General features: G+C 47.1%; 1 protein-coding gene across 1 annotated transcript; it reads right to left on the bottom strand.

Moving 5' to 3' along the window:
• Positions 1–74: 74 nt before the first annotated feature.
• On the bottom strand, positions 75–2,752 carry fgf1a (fibroblast growth factor 1a). Its single transcript, XM_056293094.1, has 3 exons — positions 2,480–2,752; positions 909–1,012; positions 75–658 (listed from the first exon to the last, which is right to left on the bottom strand). The coding sequence occupies exons 1-3, from the start codon at positions 2,646–2,648 to the stop codon at positions 458–460; spliced, it is 474 nt and encodes a 157-aa protein (XP_056149069.1). The 5' UTR covers positions 2,649–2,752; the 3' UTR covers positions 75–457.
• Positions 2,753–18,757: the final 16,005 nt, after the last annotated feature.

Below are 18,757 nucleotides of genomic sequence, written 5' to 3'. Positions count from 1 at the left end.
TTGTGATGATTAGTGCACATTGCACACCCATGGGGGAAATAATACTCCCAAGTCAGATAGATCTGATATCTGCTATGAGTCTGTATGGATGTATTTATTTCACATTTGTGCAATTATATATCCTGCATCTGCATTGAATTACAGGGTATATGGCGGGCGGGGGGACAAATATTACAGTAAAATATGCATGTCACATTTGAACAGTAATGCTACATCATACATTGTATTCACAAGAAACCATAATTAATAATAGAATGGCTATTTAAGGTGATTTTATTAATCAGTAGATGCTTGCATCTGAGTTGAGGCATTGCAAACCAGGCACTAAAGGCAATATCTGTTACTCAGGATTTACTTGTGGTTTACATGGTACAGAGGACGATGAATTATGGATGAGCTATCACCTGAATGTATTCCTTGGTTGCTAGTGTTGAGATGGAGTGTGCGTTTACCACCATCACTCCACGGTGTGATCCAGTCGACGCGGCAGGAAGAAAATGGCCTTCTGTCCAATATGGGTTTTTGGACCCGGTTTTGGGTTTCCGTTCTTTTTCAGTGCCACATACCAGCTCCTCTCCTCATACTTCTGAGCCTGATATGTGTTGTAGTGGTTTTCCTCCACCTTCTCCAGGAAGTAACATTCGTCAGTTACTGTAGGCTGGGAGAAACAAAACAGGGACAATGTGTTTTCTGGCTTATATGCTGGAAAGTTTGCAGAAGGTCCTTTTTTGTATGACTTTTGCAAGTGCAGCTAAATGACAAAAATCAAGAATAGGGATGTGAGATGAAGGCTGGGTTGCTATATTTAAACCCAGCGACATCGTGATGAATTCTGCCATATTGACCTAAAATTCAGCGTTGCGTTTGCAGGAGGAATCAGTTCTGTGTGCTTCTTAGGTTGTACTCACTGAACTATGCAACCGCCCCTCACTGTTCATGGCCAAATATCGCTCTGCCTCCATTCCTTGGATCACTACAACCCCATGGTCCACAGCTTTCAGCCTTAAAACAGCTGAAAGAAATCGTAAAGTACAATACACATCTAATGGACATACAAATAATTTCCCAACAGCTGAAATATTGAAACCCCTCTCTCTGCAACCTTTACCTCTGATGAGAGACAAAAAATGCAAAGGACAAATCTGTAATGAGACCAGAGTAACAGTACAAGATAAAATGTTCAAAATTGTGTGTCGGTGTCAGTCTATTCCTGCCACTGTTCCTTTACTCCTCCAGCCGTTGTGCACAATGCAGCGTTTTAGCTTTTCTGCCAAAACCGAACCGAGGGCCCACGAAATGGAGCGAGCCTTTGAAAAATGCAACAATTACGTCTGTAAAGTAACTGATGAGAACAAAGTAAACAAAAAAATCCTTAAATATGTCCTTGGTTTTAGTGACACTGAATGATGAGCTTTAGGGGAGTGTTAGCTCAAAATGGACGTCACACTTTGGACTCATCCCATGGAAACGGAGTCTGTAATCCCACATGTGGTGCCTGTCTCTATCTGGTTTCTTCGTGCTCAAAATGGTGGTTTATTGATCTGAGCCCAGCAGGTAGAACAGTGAATTCTCATGTTACTTGGTTGTATGTCTGACTATTTGATATTTTTAAGGTGGCTTAGAAATAAGATGCGGACTGTGTGTCTCAGTGATTTGTTTTATGTGTGTCCCTCAAGTCAATGTATTTGGTAGGATTTATTTATGCATGTAGAAAGCAACTCAGGTGTTTTGTTGTTTGCTTCTTTTTTTCCTGTTGACCCAATGATGTTTTAAATCATGCTCCCAGTTAATCGTCTAGTTCACGGTCTCATATTTCATTTCTAATGAATGAGATCACAAGTTTGAGCTCTAGCTCTCTTGTTTCTGGCATTGGAAGAGAGTTTACTCATATTCAATTGGCTGAACTTTCCTGTGTCGTGACCTTAAATATACTTTTAAAATCAACTGTTGGTTATTCACTGAGAAACAGGGTTGCTGCAAACGAAAGAAAGAAAGAAAAAAAAACTTGGTGTTTAAAATTATATGGAAACTACTTTAAGAAGATCTTCCCTTTTTTGCCCTTTTTCCCCCCAGCATTTCCAAGTTAGCATCTGACCAGTTTTCCTGCCCACATTTTCGACAGCAGATAACTTTACAGCCCTCTTGGTCACTGCTCTCACATTCGCAGGTGCTTGGTCTGTGTACTGGATTGACTTTTTTTTATTTTTCGTACACTTAAGCTCTCTTTGATTGATGTATATTTGATTCGAACCGGGTCCTGATGCAAAAGGTGAGAAGAGCCACAGCAGGGCCAGATCTCATCATGACGCATCTAACTGGAGCAACTGCTACCATGTAGTATTTTGCTGTGGAACAAGTTGGCTCATTTTGGGTTTCATTCACCTCTCCAATTACTGCAATTACGTGCTAATCCACAAAGCAGGCGACACCTGTTTTCACGCCAGATTTTTGCAACAGAATGTCATGTGTTGAATCTTACTATGGGCGTCATCCTCATCCCTCTTGCCTTGGACTGTCCCATCAGCGAGAATCTGAAGGTGGTGTCCGCCATTCATGCAATACAGACGAGTCAGCCTCCTGTAGTCTTGCAGGCTATCCCCGAATAACTCGGGTTTAGCGGTTAAGGAAACCACCTCTCCATCCGTCATGATTCTATGCACGAAACTAGACTGTAAAGGACAATTTGCCTGACGGGCACACACTACCTCTCCTATAAGGTGGAGCTCAATAGGCGATGCAATGTTTGGACTTAACAGAGCCCCGTAGTGGTGCCAATGATCAGGTGTCGCGCCTTTGCGCTGGAAGAGGTGGTGTAGCATCACATTTGGTATCCCCTGTTGTATATGTATTCCCCGAATTCAGTTAAGGGGACCTTCAGTTGTTGCACTTTTTTTCTTTTAATTTCATCTACGGAGATGAAGGTTAGCAACATATGGATTGTTTAAAGTGGGACCAGGTAACTTTTTTTTTTGCAATTCCTTCTCTGCCACCGTGAACAACCCCCCCCCCCCCCCCCCAGGAAATGTAAGGACTGCTTTACGGGACTTTATTTCCCAACTCAGCGGCAGCATCTTTCGAAGGCTGCCTTTGAAGACCGATAACGTCACTGCAGCGCGCCCAGGTTGTCCCGTTTCTAAGGCGCCCTCAAGCGGTCTGTTGTCTATGCTCTGTAGTCTTATGATCTTTGTTTTATTTCATTTTATTTTTCTTATCTAGTGTAAAGCGTCCTTAGGTTCCTTGAAAGCCGCTATATAAAACTATGTTGTTGTTCAAATGCGGCCGAGAAATGCAGTCTTCGGTTTTTTTTTATTCTTGCAAAATGAAATGTTAATGACACAAAAATACACAGAATTGTTTGCTTGAAACATAGCACTGCATACTCTACAACGGATACAAAAAAAAACCAAACAAAAAAAAAAGCAAACTACAGCATGGAAATGGGAGCCAGGGGTATCATGTCTTATATTACAAATTATCTAAAGATGATGAAAAGTCCACACATGTTGAGGGTTTTTAACAGCTTTGGTGTTGTTGGAAGTTGAAATAGTTTTGACATAATGCCTGACTTCATGTTCAAATACAATAAATACATGTTTTTGGTTTCTAAATTTACATTGTGAATGTGAAAATTGCCTAATAAAAGAATGATTAGAAAGTACTCATTTGTTTTAGATCGGTCATCATAGAAGCCAATCAATACATCTTTATATAACAAGGAGAAATCATTGCATAAATGCTTCTTTATCTTTCCAAAAATATCTGAGTATATGGGCATGTCCAAAATAGATGTAAGGTGGTTTCATTACCGTTGTCACAAAATGAGCTGATTGTCTCAATGTTATCCTTCATTTTCTTAAGATACATTTTAGCTGGGTAAAAGCTATGAATCAGTTTGTAGGTTACCTCCCTTATTTTATTAATGATAAGGTATTTTAATGGTATGGTCCAGACTTTTTTCCAATTGATGTTATCAACAAAGGCATTCCAGTATGGAATAACATAAAGACTTGTAACAATTTCTTTTTGAAAAAGTGATCTAATCTTTCTGTTGTGGGTAGAGGGGCTAGACATAAAGCATATTTTCCTTACCCTGGGTATCGTAAGGGTTACATTGAAATGACCAAGATGGCTGTGTTTTAACAACATCTTTCAGGAGCATAGTAACCCCTTGGGAGATGGTCTCTATGACAATAGAAAATTCTGGGAGTCACAGGAATACCATCTTTCTCAAGAAGTTCAGAATAGGTAAGTAAAAAGCCCTCTGAATTGAATAGCTGGCTGACAAATAAATAAAATATTGTTGTCAAACCAGTTCTTGGAAAAAAGATTTGTCCTTATAAAGAATATTTGTATCATTCCAAATTAAATAACTATGGGGAGAGAATTTGTGCTTGTATATTAGGGACCAAGATAAAAGCATTTGCTTATGAAAATTTGACAGAAAGGAGAGTATTTTAGGAGTGCTGTAATTACACATTAATACAAAAGGGAGGCCACCTAACTGCGAGAATATGAAGGTTGGAATAAAGTTCCATTTAGAGTAAGTATCATCTTTCTTGCTTAACAAGTTGCTGTTAGTCTTATTCCAGCTGCTTGAGTATTAGTGCTTATTAGTGCTTATGTATTAGTGCTTTTTTCTATAGGTCTGCTGCTGGTTCCTAGTGGGATCTTATTCTAGCTGTAGCTGTCTTATTCTAGCTGTAGCTGTTTTTCACCTAGTGTGTCCTTAAATATTTCTTGTTGCCTAGCTGTTTTGACTTAGTTATCCTTTTAGCTCATAAATATATTCCTTGTTAGCTTGCTGTTTGCAGTTTTAATGGTTTTGTGTGAGGTTTGATAGAGTTTTACATAAGTGACCAGTTTCTGGGCAATAGGCCTAGTTTCAGTTTAGCTCTTTGGCCAATTGCGTGCTAAGTGGCCAGGGTGTGGCCTGCACTCCTGGCAGACAATTAGCAATCAGTGTTCTTTAAATCACAGCTGCTGCTTCCAAGCGTCAGGCGAAGAAGCTAAGGGCAAAAAGGTCTAGGTTGAACAAAGGCTAGAGTGGACAAAGGCAAGCACAACTGTATTGTTCTCTTTATGTGTTAAACTTCCAAAGTGTTAACATAAATAAACAACCAGCCAAACTCCTTTCCAAGAGCCAGGAGAGTGAGCATCCTTGCTCCTTTAATGACTGTACATCAGGTAAGTCAAGATGGCACATTGAATTAGAGTAAAAGCCATTGCTTTCTGAAGGATATTCACAGCAGATTCCTTTTGATTGCACTTGACAAACCACGACGATCGTAAAACAAGGAAACCAGAAGGATTACTGGTCTGAAGCTTTGAAAAGAAAACATGTTGTAAAGCACTTTGAGTGGCTGTTGCAGTTAGAAAAGCGCTATACAAAATGCAACTTGATTGACTTGATTGATTGAAGATTCGACCATGCCCTTCCACAGTTTACAGCTAACCGCTACTTCCTACCTCCTGTTTTTTCTCTATTGCGCGGTTTCAAAAATAAAAGCTCTACTTTCAAAATAAAAGTTCCCCAATCATTTGCGCATATAACAGTACAAAACATACTTGAACACTCAACTTAATGTCTCTTCAGCACACAAACATATTCGGGGCAGAACACTCCCTGTCTGGCATTTACTGATGCCACTTAAGACTTAACTGTCATAACTTGACCTCTGACTTTTTTTTGGCAGGAGCAAGACAACCTCAGAAATAGGCCTTAAGAATGTCTTTACTTTGCCTTGCGATGTCATGCGGACCTTCCCATCCCTGCTTGGAAGGGTGGAAGTGACCAGAGCCATAGGCCACTCGTTGCGAGGTGATTGGATTTTTCACCCCAGGATCAATAGATGCATGTCTCAAACGTCTGCCAGTCCATAAGAGACCATCACACATGAAAGGATCCAGATCCAGGATTGCACTAGATCTTGAGATCGCTCTGTTCTGTAGTGCAGCATACTCTTCTGGATAAGCATCCCTTTGAACAGACTTGAGTATGACCAGCCTTGCTGTGGCTAGCTCCTCTGGAGTACGTGTTTTGTTGCACCGATGCCATCCTTTACACGTATCCGACAAGTTTGACCTGTATGAACGAATTTGATGAATCAAGAAGGAAGTTGCTCTCAGCAAAGACTCCCAAGTGGAGAAGCGCTGGAATTGTTCTGAGGTAAGTTTACCTTCACTTATGTGAGTAGCAAGAGTGGTCAGCTGAGGTCTCACAGCTACATCTGTTTCAGGATCCACCAGCTCAAAAGATTTGTGCATTTCAGACTGAAGTGGCTTGTGAAGGAACTCTGGTCCTGTAAACCACATGGTGCTGGTGAGCTTTGATGCCAGCACAGACCTGGTGGCCAGATCAGCTGCATTTTGATCCATAAGCATGTAGTGCCACTGCTGAGGAGAAGTTGTCCGGCGTATACGGTGAACACGATTATGCACGTATACAAAGAATCACTTTGAGTCATTGTGTAGCTGAGGATGACTTTGCTGTCACAGTAAAACTTCACAGCGTCTGGCTTGTAATCAAGTTCGTCGAGAATCAATTCAGCCATTTCAGCGGCCAGCACAGCACTGCACAGTTCGAGGTGAGGGATTGTGGGCTCTGATTGGGGAGCTAGCTTTGCCTTTCTGAGCACAAAGCCAACTCTATACTGCCCATCTGTCATGATAACCCTCAGGTAAGCCACTGCTCCTATGGCCCAGTTAGAAGCGTCAGAGAAGAGGCACAACTCAGTGAAAACAGCACTGGAGAGGGACTGTTATATGTATGGGTGGGGGAGACGGAGGCCACTCAAATCCAGTAGAGCATTTTCCCATGTCTCCCACTTCTTTAACTTGTCTGCAGGAAGCTCAGTGTCCCAGTCATGAACATCAGCAGACAGTTCTCTGAGCAGTGCTCGTCCCCGGATGGTCACTGGTGCAACCAAGCCCAACGGGTCAAAGAGGCTATTGACTGTGGATAGCACTCCATGGCGGGTGAACGGCTTGTGGCTCGCTGCTACTCTGAATGTAAAGGTGTCAGTCTATGTTCCAGCACAAACCCAGGCTTCTTTGGACAGGCAGAGTTTCTTTGTCAAGGCCTAAGTCTTTTAGGCCAGCAGCCAGGTCTCCAGGTGCGAAGTTTTGCATCACTGCGACGCTATTTGAGGCTATTTAGTGCAGTTTAAGGTTTGATTTGGCCAGTGATGCTTGAGGGTGCTTAAGCAGATCGATGGCCTCCGCTTTAGTCGGGAGGGAGATGAGTCCATCGTCCAAATAAAAGTGTCTCTTGACGAAGCAGTGTGAATCGGATCCATACTTATTTTCCCCTTCTTGGGTGGCTCTCCGAAGACCATATATTGCCACTGTGGGCAAAGGGCTATTCCCAAATACATGCACTCGCATGTGGTACTCTGCTACCTCCTTATTCAGGTCATTACCTTTGTGCCAGAGAAATCTTAAGTAATTTCTGTGGTCCTCTCTCACCAAGAAGCCATAGAACATTTTTTGTATGTCGGCTGTTAGTGCAACAAGTTCTTTTCTGAACCTGAGCAGTACTCCTAGGAGGGAGTTATTTAAGCCGGAGCCTGAGAGTAGGACGCTGTTCAGAGAGACGCCACCATCTTGTGTGCTTGAGTCAAACACAACTCGTATTCGGCCCGTTTTTTGGGGGTGGTACACCCCAAAAATGGGTAAGCAGCAGCACTCTTCATTTTTGTGGAGAGGGGTTGCTTCTTCTGCATTTCCGTTTTCAAAGCGCTTCTCAATAAAGGCAACAAACTGTTCTTTCTTTTCCGCATTTTTGTTCCGTGTGCGTTGCAATGAGTGGAGGCGGGAGGAGGCTTGATTATGGTTATTTGGAAGGCACGGTCTGGGTGACCTGAATGGTAGCGGAGCAATCCAGCTGTTTTGCTCATCTTGTTGGAACTCTTCCTGCGTGGTCTTCAGAAAGGTCTCCTCCTCAAAAGACAAAGGGGGTTTGTCATCGTTTTCAGTTCTCATGAACACGCTTAGTCCAAGTTTGTCTTCAGCAGGTACCCTGACAGTAGAATGACTGGACAGATGGGTGGGGATACTGTGCCTGTGCTCCCCGCCGTGTCTGTGCTCCCCACCATAGCTTGCATTTTCTTTAATGCAGATGTGACTCTGACATGGTGTCAGAAAAGATGGGCGTCGATTCTGTAGGAAATTGGTCTTAAAGACGGCTATAGTGGGCTTGTGGGCACTGTCGATGCAAACTTCCCCCACTATCACCCACCCTAAATCCAAACGCTGGGCGAAAGGTGCATTGTGGGGCTCATTTATTCTGTCTCACTCTGTGAATGCGTATGAGGTCTCTCCCCAGTAAGATTGGGATCTGCGCTTCATGATTGAGCTCTGGGATGTAAGGCACCACAGGTCTCAAGTGAGCATGGGAAAGAGCAACCTCTGGTGAGGGGATTTCTGATCTATTGCTCATGATTTCATTACATTCAACGAGTGGAGGAAGTCTAAACACACTTTACCATTCATTGCTTCTATCTGAAAGCCGATTGCTTTCCTTCCCATCATTTCAGTGGTGCCAGCACAGGTCTTCATCAGGTAAGGTGAAAGGCTACCATTGATGCCAAATAGCTGGAAAAACTCAGATCTGGCCAGCGAGCGATTGCTTTGGTCGTCAAGGATAGCGTACATCTTGATTGAGCGTTCTCGTTGTCCTCATGGAAAAACTTGTACCAAGCATATCTTCACACAAGATTGCACGGGAAGACCTTCTCTGCAGACCTCAGCGCACCTTGAAGTTACCTCTGGAGGTGAGTTGCTTTGCTGCTCTGTGTCAGGCTCTGCCACGGGGAACACCTCTGGTGGGGTGGTAGTGTCTGGATGCATGGCTGTGCAGTGTCGTTCACTCCCGCACTCGTTGCATTTCAGGTCAACCGGACATTCCCTGGCCACATGAGTTGCAGAGCAACACCTGAAACATCGTCTGTGTTCTTTTAGTAATGTTTTACGTTCTGTCAGTGGCTTCATTTTAAAGGCTCTAAATTTTTCTAGAGGATGTGACTTATTATGAAGTGGATGGTACTTAGCTTGATTGCTACCACTTCTGTTGTCTGTCTCTGCTCTATGTGTCGAGCTTGGATCCGCTGTTGTGGACACGTCCGTCTTATGGACAGATATAGCGTTCCTCACACCATCATGCTTTGCTATGGGCCTTTCATTGCGGTAATGAGTAAGGCTGCTATTTGTTAAGTCAAAGCTAGGGTCGTTTCTGGCCTTTGCCTGACTGCTGACAAAGTCAACAAAGAAAGAGAATGGGGGGAAGCTAACCTGGCATTGTTCTTTATATCTTGAACCCACAGAAAGCCATATGTCCTGTAAGTTCGGTGGCAGCTTTTCAACAATGGGGTTAATGCCTCGAGGTGTGTCCAGGTAGCTGAATCCAGGTAAGTACCCATCCTCTTTAGCTGAGAGTAGTTCCATGAGCAGGTCACTAAGTTCTCTTAATTTAATGTTTTCTCTCAGAGTGAGACAAGGAAAGCTGTCCAGCCACTTAAATAGAACACTCTCAATCACTTCGGGGGTGGCATAGCACTCTCGAAGTCTTGAGGGTTAGTGACATAGACGGCTCGAATTCTTTTAACGTGTTCAGCTGTTTCCTTTCCTAGCCATTTTACCAACAAATCTAACTCTTCACTGGTTGTTAGCTCTAAGCCTTTAGTGGCATTAAAGAAGGAGGACTGCCATGCTCTGAAGCTAACAGGCTGATCATCAAATTTAGTGAGTCCTGTGGTTACTAACTCCCTGCGGGCCAGATACCTAGCAAAGTCTATCATGTTAGCAGCTGGAGTAGTAGGAGAGTCCTGTGCGTTGTTCCTAGGAACCTGGTCTGGATGGCTCATATGCCTGAATGAAGTGGAGCCCTGCCCCTGATAGGCCTTATAGGAGGAGTGAGGATGTGAGCTGGGGTGCTGAGGCAGGAGTGTCTGGTGTTCTGATGCTGGTAAGAACTCACTCTGCTGTGTGTGCATCGACATTTTGGGCAAGAAATCGTGGTGGTATGTAGGGCTGAAGCTGGCTTGAGCCTGATGTTCCAGATACACCTCTGTTCGCTGTCTAACTATCTGTGGTGAGAGGCCACTCCTGGCGCTGCAAATATCCTCATTTCCTATTCCTGCTGCAGCCTCTAAAACTTCAGCCTCTGCATTGGCAACAGAAGCTGATTTTTCAAGTTCTAGTGCTTCTAGGTCTGCTTCTAGTGTAGCCTTTTCCAGATCTAATTTGGCTCTTTGTTTTTTCAATTCTAGCTCCTTTTGAGCGAATGTGACCCTGGTGCGGGTGGCTTCAGCTGTGGCTCTGGCTCTGGTAGCAGCGCTGGTTAGTAAACCTTTGGAGGAAGATGTGTACTTAGAATTGGGTACTGATGTTGTTTTTTAATCTTTCTCTGTTGCCTGGTCTTCCATAACTGCAGTGGAGGAATCCTTCTGATGTTACTGGCTTTTTACTATACTGTTCTCGTTATGTGTTAAACTTCCCAAGTGTTAACATAAATAAACAGCCAGCGAAATTCCTTTCCAAGAGCCAGGAGAGTGAGCATCCTTGTTCCTTTATTGATTTTGTACATCAGGTAAGTCAAGATGGCACACTGAATTAGAATAAAAAGCCATTGCTTTCTGAAGGATATTCACAGCAGATTCCTTTTGATTACACTTGACGAACCATGAGGATTCGACCATGCCCTTTCACAATTTACAGCTAACCGCTACTTCCTACTTCCTGTTTTTCCTCTACTGTGCGGTTTCAAAAATAAAAGCTCTACTTTCAAAATAAAAGTTCCCCAAACATTTGTGCATATTTTTTGACTACAAGGAGATGCTCCTGTACTACTCTGATTTGGTCGCAAGTTTCCACAGTGCAATGGCAATTCTTCTTTTGAATGGGTACACATTAATGGTAGTTTGTTTTATGTCTCCCCAGTTCTATTTAAAATCAACAACAGAGGTACAGAAATGTATTTCCTCGGAGAATCGTCACCTTAACGTGGTGGAGGGGTTTGTGTGTCCCGGTGAGCCTGGGAGCTGTGTTGTCGGGGGCAATAGCCCCTGGTAGGGTCTCCCAATGCAAATTGGTCCCAGAGGAGGGGCCAGACTAACAGCGATTCCCAAAAAACCCAATGAATTTACACCAGCAGAGTTACAGCATCTCGCCCGGAAAAGGGAAACCGGGGCCCCTTCCTGGAGCCAGACATTGGAGGGGAGCTCATTGGCGAGTGTCTGGTGGCCGGGCCTTGGCCCATGGGGGGCCCAGCCCGAAAAAACAACATGGAGCAACCACCCCGTGGACCCACCACACGCGGGGATGAGCATTGGGGTAGGGTGCAATGCAGGCCGAGCGGCAGGCAAAGGCAGGGACCGGGGTATGCCGACTTCCGGCATCGCAGATTGGTCCTCGAGACGTGGAATGTATCCTCAGACATCTGGAAATTGTTTATTCACTGGGCCTCCGTGAAAGTTAGAACCACGGTTTCTCACCACTCCATTGCTCTATTGTGTACCCAAACATATAGTGAAACATGGCGCATTTCTGAAACACACACTAAGGTGCCAAAAATAAGTTGTAGTCTACAATAACATTATTCACAATTGTGATTTACCTGATATATGAACTTCTTACCGAGAAGAATGATAATGTGCAGAACTAGCAACTACAGAGGTATAAAGTTCATGAGACACAGCGTGAAGTTAAGGGAAAGAGTAGTGGAAGCTAGGTTAAGAGGAGAGGTGATGATTAGCGAGCAACAGTATGGTTTCATGCCATGAAAGAGCACTACAGATGCAATGTTTGCTTTGAGAGTGTTGATGGAGAAGTATAGAGAAGGCCGGAGAGAGTTACATTTGTCTTTCTGAATTTAGAGAAAGCATATGACAGGGTGTCAAGAGAAGAGGTATGTTATTGTATGAGGAAGTCGGGAGTGGCAGAGAGGTATCAGAATTATGTTTATTGGCCATGTAGGTTTGCACATACATGGAATTTGACTCCAGTTTGCTGGCTGTCTCAGTCTACTTAACATGGAATAACAACACTACAACTAGGCTGAACGATTTGGAAAAATAATCTAATTGCGAGTTTTTTTCTAGACAAATATTGTTATTGTGATTTAGTATGTGATTTTTTTTCAAAGTTCATATGACCAACTAACACAACAGTCAACATATAAACTGCTCTTTCCTGTATGTCAGGCCTACGTGTTATGATGAAATGAGATGAATTGATGCATGAATTGGTATGAAATACATATTTTCATTTAACTATTAATTTATTTATTTGTATTTGTTGGACCCCCCCCCTTTCCCCCCCAATTGTACCTGGCCAATCACCCCACTCTTCGGAGCCGTTCTGGTCCCTGCTCCATCCCCTCTGCCGATTCGGGGAGAGCTGCAGACTACCACATGTCTCCTCCGATACACGGGGAGTCGCCAGCTGCTTCTTTTCACCTGACAGTGAGGAGTTTCACCAGGGGGACGTAGCGCGTGGGAAGATCACTCTATTCCCCCCCCCCCGAACAGGTACCCCAACCGACTAGAGGAGGCGCTAGTGCAGCAACCAGGACACACACCCACATCCAGCTTTCCACCCGCAGACACAGCCAATTGTGTCTGTCGGGACGCCCGACCAACCCGGAGGAAGCACCGGGATTCGATCCGGCGATCCCCATGTTGGTAGGCAACGACACAGGCCGCCATATCACCTGGACGCCCTAAGACAGCGAGCTTTGAGGTCGAATTCTTCATTGACGAAATGCACGGTCAGACTCTGATAGGGTTCCGCTGTACAACTTGACCACATACGCGCTTTGGATGTCTAGAAAGACGCTATATTGTAGTGACCTACTTGCAGGTAACGTATTGTAGCGAATTCGGGGGACAACGCAACCACAGGAACTGCCGCGGCCGGGAAGCGAACCCGTATCGCCCGCACCGCAGGAGACATCACTAACCGCTCGACTAAAGGGTCAGACCCGCCAGCCAGCCAGCCAGCGGCCAGCGTGTCTACTTATCCATGCACGTTACAGTATTCACCATGCGGGCCAGAGACGGCCCCTTTAAGACAGTGGGCGGGGGTTAGCGAAGGGTATTGTGGGTAGACACGAAGCTGAGGTTTAGCAGAATGAACTGCTGACTCTCGTATCCTTTCTTTCATCCTCCACATTGATGACCCCGACGTGAGCCATGGAGAACGAGGCTACCAGTGCAGCGGCAGTGGCTAACGCCGTCACGTTAAACTGCCCGGCTTCTAGGAAACGGCTGGGGCAGCATGGTTCGCTCACATCGAAGCCTAGTTCGCTATTAGGAACATCACCTTGGATGAGACCAAGTGCTACTACGTCGTAGCGGCACTCGGAACATCTACGGCGCCACGGATATTGGGCCGGCTGCAAGCCCCGCCACCCGTGGATAAGTACAGTACGATTAAAAGACACTCGCTGCAGGCTTTTGAGTTAGCAGAGGTGGAGCGGGCGGACTGGTTGTTTTCGCTGCAAGGCTTGGGAGGACTGCAAGCCATCGGAGCTAACGAACAAGATGCTGCGTATGCTGGGTTCGTGCGACCCCGCCTTCCTTTTCGGCCAGCTGTTCCTCCGTCAGCTCCCCTCGCACGTCCGTACTGCCTTGGCCAGCTCCAAGTTGTCCACCACCAGCAACTTTGGGGAGTTGGCCGCAGAGGCTGACAGGATTTTTCTCGCCAGCTGACATCGGTGTGCGGCCGCTCTGCTGCCTGCCCACGCTCTTCCACCACCGCCGATTGAGGCTGCGGGCGTCGCCGCGGCAGCAGTTTCTCGTCGGCAGCAGGACTCAGGGGGACTGTGCTTCTACCATGGTAGGTTTGGAACCAAAGTCAAGCAATGCCGTGCACCATGCACTTTCAGCAGGGCGGGAAAAGCCAGCGCCGGCGCTCAGTAGTAGCCTGAACGTTGGCCAGGAAGGCAGGCTGCTGTTTATTCAGGACACCATCTCCGGCCGGCGGTTGCTAGTTGATTCGGGCGCGCAGCGGAGCATCCTGCCTGCGACACCAGTGGACGCGATGGCCGGCGGATTCGGCCCCCCTATGGATGCTACTAACGGCACCCCCGTAAGCACCTACGGCACAAGGTATGTGGAGGTGGTTTTTGGAGGTTCGGCTGGGACTTTGTAATGGCGAAGGTGTCCATTGCCCTCCTGGGTGCGGATTTCCTGCGCGCTTATGGGCTGTTGGTGGACGTTAAAAACCGCCGCTTGATTGACGCCGTCTCCTTCTGCTCCTACCCATGTATGCTGGGAGGGGCGGGTCCCATCGGCTTGTCCAACATGATTGCCACCGGGGACGAATTTCAGCGTCTGCTCGCCGAGTTTCCGGACCTCACAACCCCCATCTTCTCATCAGCAGTCACCAAGCATGGAGTGGAACACTACATCACCACCACGGGCCCCCCAGTCTAGCCCCATGCACGGAGCCTCGACCCAGCCAAGCTCGCCATCGCCAAGGAGTTTGCCAACATGGAGCGCCTCGGCATCGTGCGCTGCTCCGACAGTCCATGGGCCTCCCCCTTGCATATGGTCATGAAGGCTAACGGCGGCTGGCGCTCATGTGGTGATTACCGCCGCCTCGACAATGCCACGATGCCAGACCGCTACCCCGTCCCGCACATCCAGGACTTCTCCATGCACTTGGCGGGGGTGGTCATCTTCTCCAAGGTGGACCTCGTGCGCGGATACAACCAGGTGCCGGTTGGCCCACAGGATGTGCCAAAGACGGCAGGAATCACGCCGTTCGGCCTGTTTGAGTTCCTGAGGATGCTCTTTGGGCTCAAGGAGGCTGCACAGACCTTTCATGGACTCTGTGCTGCGAGATATGTCATTCCTGTTTGTTTACCTGGACGACATTCTCGTGGCCAGTACAGCCGCAGCGGAGCGCCTGGTCCACTTCCGGCAGCTGTTCGAACGGCTCAGCCAGCATGGGCTCATCGTCAACCCGTGTCAGTTGGGCCTGCCAACCATTGATTTCCTCGGGCACCGGGTTACAGGGGACGGAGCAACCCCCCTCCCAGACAAGGTGGATGCTGTCGCCAGGTTCCCACGCCCGAACACGATGAAGTCCTTGCAGGAGTTCCTGGGCATGGTGAACTTTTACAACCGGTTCTCTGTGCTTGTGGACCACAAGCCGCTGACATTCACCATGGCCAAAGCCGCCGAGCCGTGGTCTGGGCGCCAACAGTGCCAGCTCTCTTACATCTCCGAGTTCACCACTGACATCCGGCACGTCGCCGGCAAGGACAACTTCGTCGCCGACTGCCTCTCCCAGGCGATGTTGGGGGCCGTCCACTTGGGACTCGATTACGCTGCCATGGCTGCAGACCAAGCTGCTGACACAGAAGTGCAGGCCTACTGGACTGCTGACACTGGGCTGCAGTTGAAGGATGTGGTGTTCGACGACGCTGGGGCCATGCTTCTCTGTGAACGGGTCAGCCCCGGCCCATGGTGCCCACGGGCTGGCAGCGACGGGTTTTCAACGACATCCATGGCCTTTCACACCCAGGCGTGAACATGTCAATGAAGTTGGTGGGGGCCAAGTTCGTGTGGCATGGCCTCAGGAAGGACATAAAGGACTGGGTGGGCACCTGCGTAGCGTGTCAGCACTCCAAGGTTCACCGCCACACCAAGGCACCCCTGGCGCTGTTCCCAGTGCCTGGGAGGCATTTTGACCATGTCAATGTGGACCTAGTAGGACCCCTTCCCTCCTTCTGTGGTTTCACTCATCTCCTTACCATGGTGGACAGGACCACTAGGTGACCAGGGGCTATTCCATTGTCAACCACCATGTCTGCTGAGGTGGCCCGGGCGTTCATTGGGTCCTGCGTAGCCTGGTTTGGCACGCCATCTAACCTCACTTCTGACTGGGACCCGCAATTCACATCCGAGCTGTGGACTGCAGTCGCTGAAAGCCTAGGGGTGAAGCTGCACCGCACCACGGCGTACACACCGCAGGGCAACGGTTTATGTGAGCGGTTCCATCGTTCTATGAAGGCCGCTCTTCGGGCCAGCCTCACAGACAGTAGCTGGGTCGACCGGCTCCCATGGGTCATGCTTGGCCTGCGGACCACCCCTAAGGAAGACCTCCAGTCCTCATCGGCTCCCAGACGGCGCGGCACCCTGGTCTGCTGCCCACCAACGGGCTGTGTTCCAGGACACTGCCAGCGTTTTCACTCCAGTCCCAACTTCACAGCACGGCCTCCCTCAGTCTTACATCCCCAAGGACCTGCAGTCGGCTGGGTACGTCTTCATCCGGCATGACGCCCAACATACCCCCCTGCGGCCCCCCTACGATGGCCCCTTCCTTGTCCTGGGAGCTAAGAACTTTGTTGTGGATGTCGGTGGTGAGCAGGAGTGGGTTTCGGTGGACCGCCTCAAGCCAGCTCACCTGGAATTGGACAGGCTGGTTCAACTGGCCCAGCCCCTCGGTGTGGACGCCCCCCTGCCCCTACACCCGTCAAGAGGAGCCGTTTTGGCTGCATTATTCATCCCCCACCACATTGATTTTTTTCTTTTTCTTTTTGTCATGGTGAATTCTGGGGGGGGGGGCATGTGTAGTGATCTACTTGGAGGTTACGTATTCACCATGCGGGCCAGAGACGGTCCTTTTAAGACAGTGGGCGGGGGTTAGCAAAGGGTATTGTGGGTAGACATGAGGCTGAGGTTTAGCAGAATGAACTACTGACTTAGTTTTAGTTGGAGGAAATAAACGACCCCACGGCTGTGTGGTCAAAAGGAGAAGTGGTCTCGTCTCCTTTCTTTCATCCTCCACAATATAAATGTAATCAAATCAAATCAATTTTATTTGTATAGCCCAATATCACAAATTACAAATTTGCCTCAGTGGGCTTAACAGCAACACAACATCCTGTCCTTAGACCCTCTCATTGGATAAGGAACAACTCCCTAAAAAAAACCTTTAACAGGGAGAAAAAATAAGAAGAAACCCCAGGGAGAGCAACAGAGGAGGGATCTCTCTCCCAAGACGGACAGCGTGCAATGGATGTTGTGTTCACGCAATTTACATAATACAACATTGAAAGAGGATAACAGAATTATAATGAACATAAAATTTATGAAGAACATAATGCACAGGATGCCAAGCAAGTAATGATTTATTATTATTATTATATCTGTGATAGTAGCGAAAAACTTGGCTGTTTTTAGCTCTGCTGCAAATCTCTGCCTGTATGTTTTATATAGCTCCAGTATGGCAACATGGCTAAAATATATGTGGGAAGGCATGCTGTACCGTTTATCCAGTGTCTTTCACAGTGAACCACCAGATCCTCCTCTCTACCCTAGACAGGCTGGGTGTCACAGGCTCTGCACTCTCAATGTTTGCATCCTACCTGATGGGTTGCTCCTACCAGTTGACATAGAGGGGATCTGTGTTGGAGCCTCGCAGACTGACTACAGGAGTTCCACAAGGTTCGGTTCTGGGTCCTCTCCTTTTCTTCCTGTACACGACATCCCTAGGTTCTGTTATTCGCTCACATGAGGTGGAGGTAGGAGTACGTCAAGGATTGGCTCTGAGCCCTTTCTTGTTTGCAATGGTAATGGATAGGTTGACAGACGAGATCGGGCAGGAGTGTCCATGGACTATGATGTTTGCAGATGACATTGTGATCTGTAGCGAGAGTAGGGTGCAGGTTGAGGAGAACGTGGAGAGGTGGAGGTATGCACTGGGGAGAAGAGGAATGAAAGTCAGTAGGAGCAAGATGGAAACCTATGCGTGAATGAGAGTGAGGACAGTGGAATGGTGAGGATGCAAGGAGTAGACGTGAAGAAGGTGTATGAGTTTAAATACTTGGGGTCAACTGTCTAAAGTAATGAGGAGTGCAGAAGAGAGGTGAAGAAGAGAGTGCAGGCAGGGTGGATTGGGTGGAGAAGAGTGTCAGGAGTGATTTGCGACAGAAGGTTACCAGCAAGAATTAAAGGGAAGGTTTACAAGATGGTTGTGAGTCAGGGGTGGGCAATCTTATCCAGAAAGGGCTGGTGTGGGTAAAAGTTTTTGTTCCAACCAAGCAGTTACACACTTGATCCCACTAATCTACCAGTAGCGTCTTTGCTGAGGAACTTGATTAGGAGGCGCAGGTGTGCAATTGCTTGGTTGGAACAAAAACCTGCACCCACACCGGCCCTTTCTGGATAAGATTGCCCACCCCTGTAGCAGCTATGTTATATGGTTTGGAGACAGTGGCGCTGACAAAAAGGCAGGAGGCGAAGCTGGTGGTGGCCGCGTTGAAGATGCTAAGATTTTCATTGGGAGTGACGAAGAAGGACAGGATTAGGAACGATTATATTAGAGGGACAGCTCAGGTTGGACGGTTTGGAGACAAAGCAAGAGAGGCAAGATTGAGATGGCTTGGACATGTGTGGAGGAGAGATGCTGGGTATATTGGGAGAAGGATGCTGAATATGGAGCTGCCAGGGAAGAGGAAAAGAGGAAGGCCAAAGAGGAGGTTGATGGATGTGGTGAGGGAAGACATGCAGGTGGCTGGTGTGACAGAGGAAGATGCAGAGGACAGGAAGAAATGGAAACGAATGATCCATTGTGGTGACCCCTAATGGGAGCAGCCGAAAGTAGTAGTAGTAGTAGGATATGTAGTATAATAATAATATAATAATAATATATAAGATGTATGGTATGCATAATCTATTATGTATTATATGTATAAAATAATACATCTTACACTGATGTAAGATGTATTAGTATAGATTTGAGTGAGCTA

This window comes from Lampris incognitus, chromosome 1, assembly GCF_029633865.1.
Source record: "Lampris incognitus isolate fLamInc1 chromosome 1, fLamInc1.hap2, whole genome shotgun sequence".
Classification (NCBI taxonomy): Eukaryota; Metazoa; Chordata; class Actinopteri; order Lampriformes; family Lampridae; genus Lampris; species Lampris incognitus.
The sequence above is the reverse complement of the archived record's forward strand: the minus strand, read 5'-3'. Positions and strand labels throughout refer to the sequence as shown.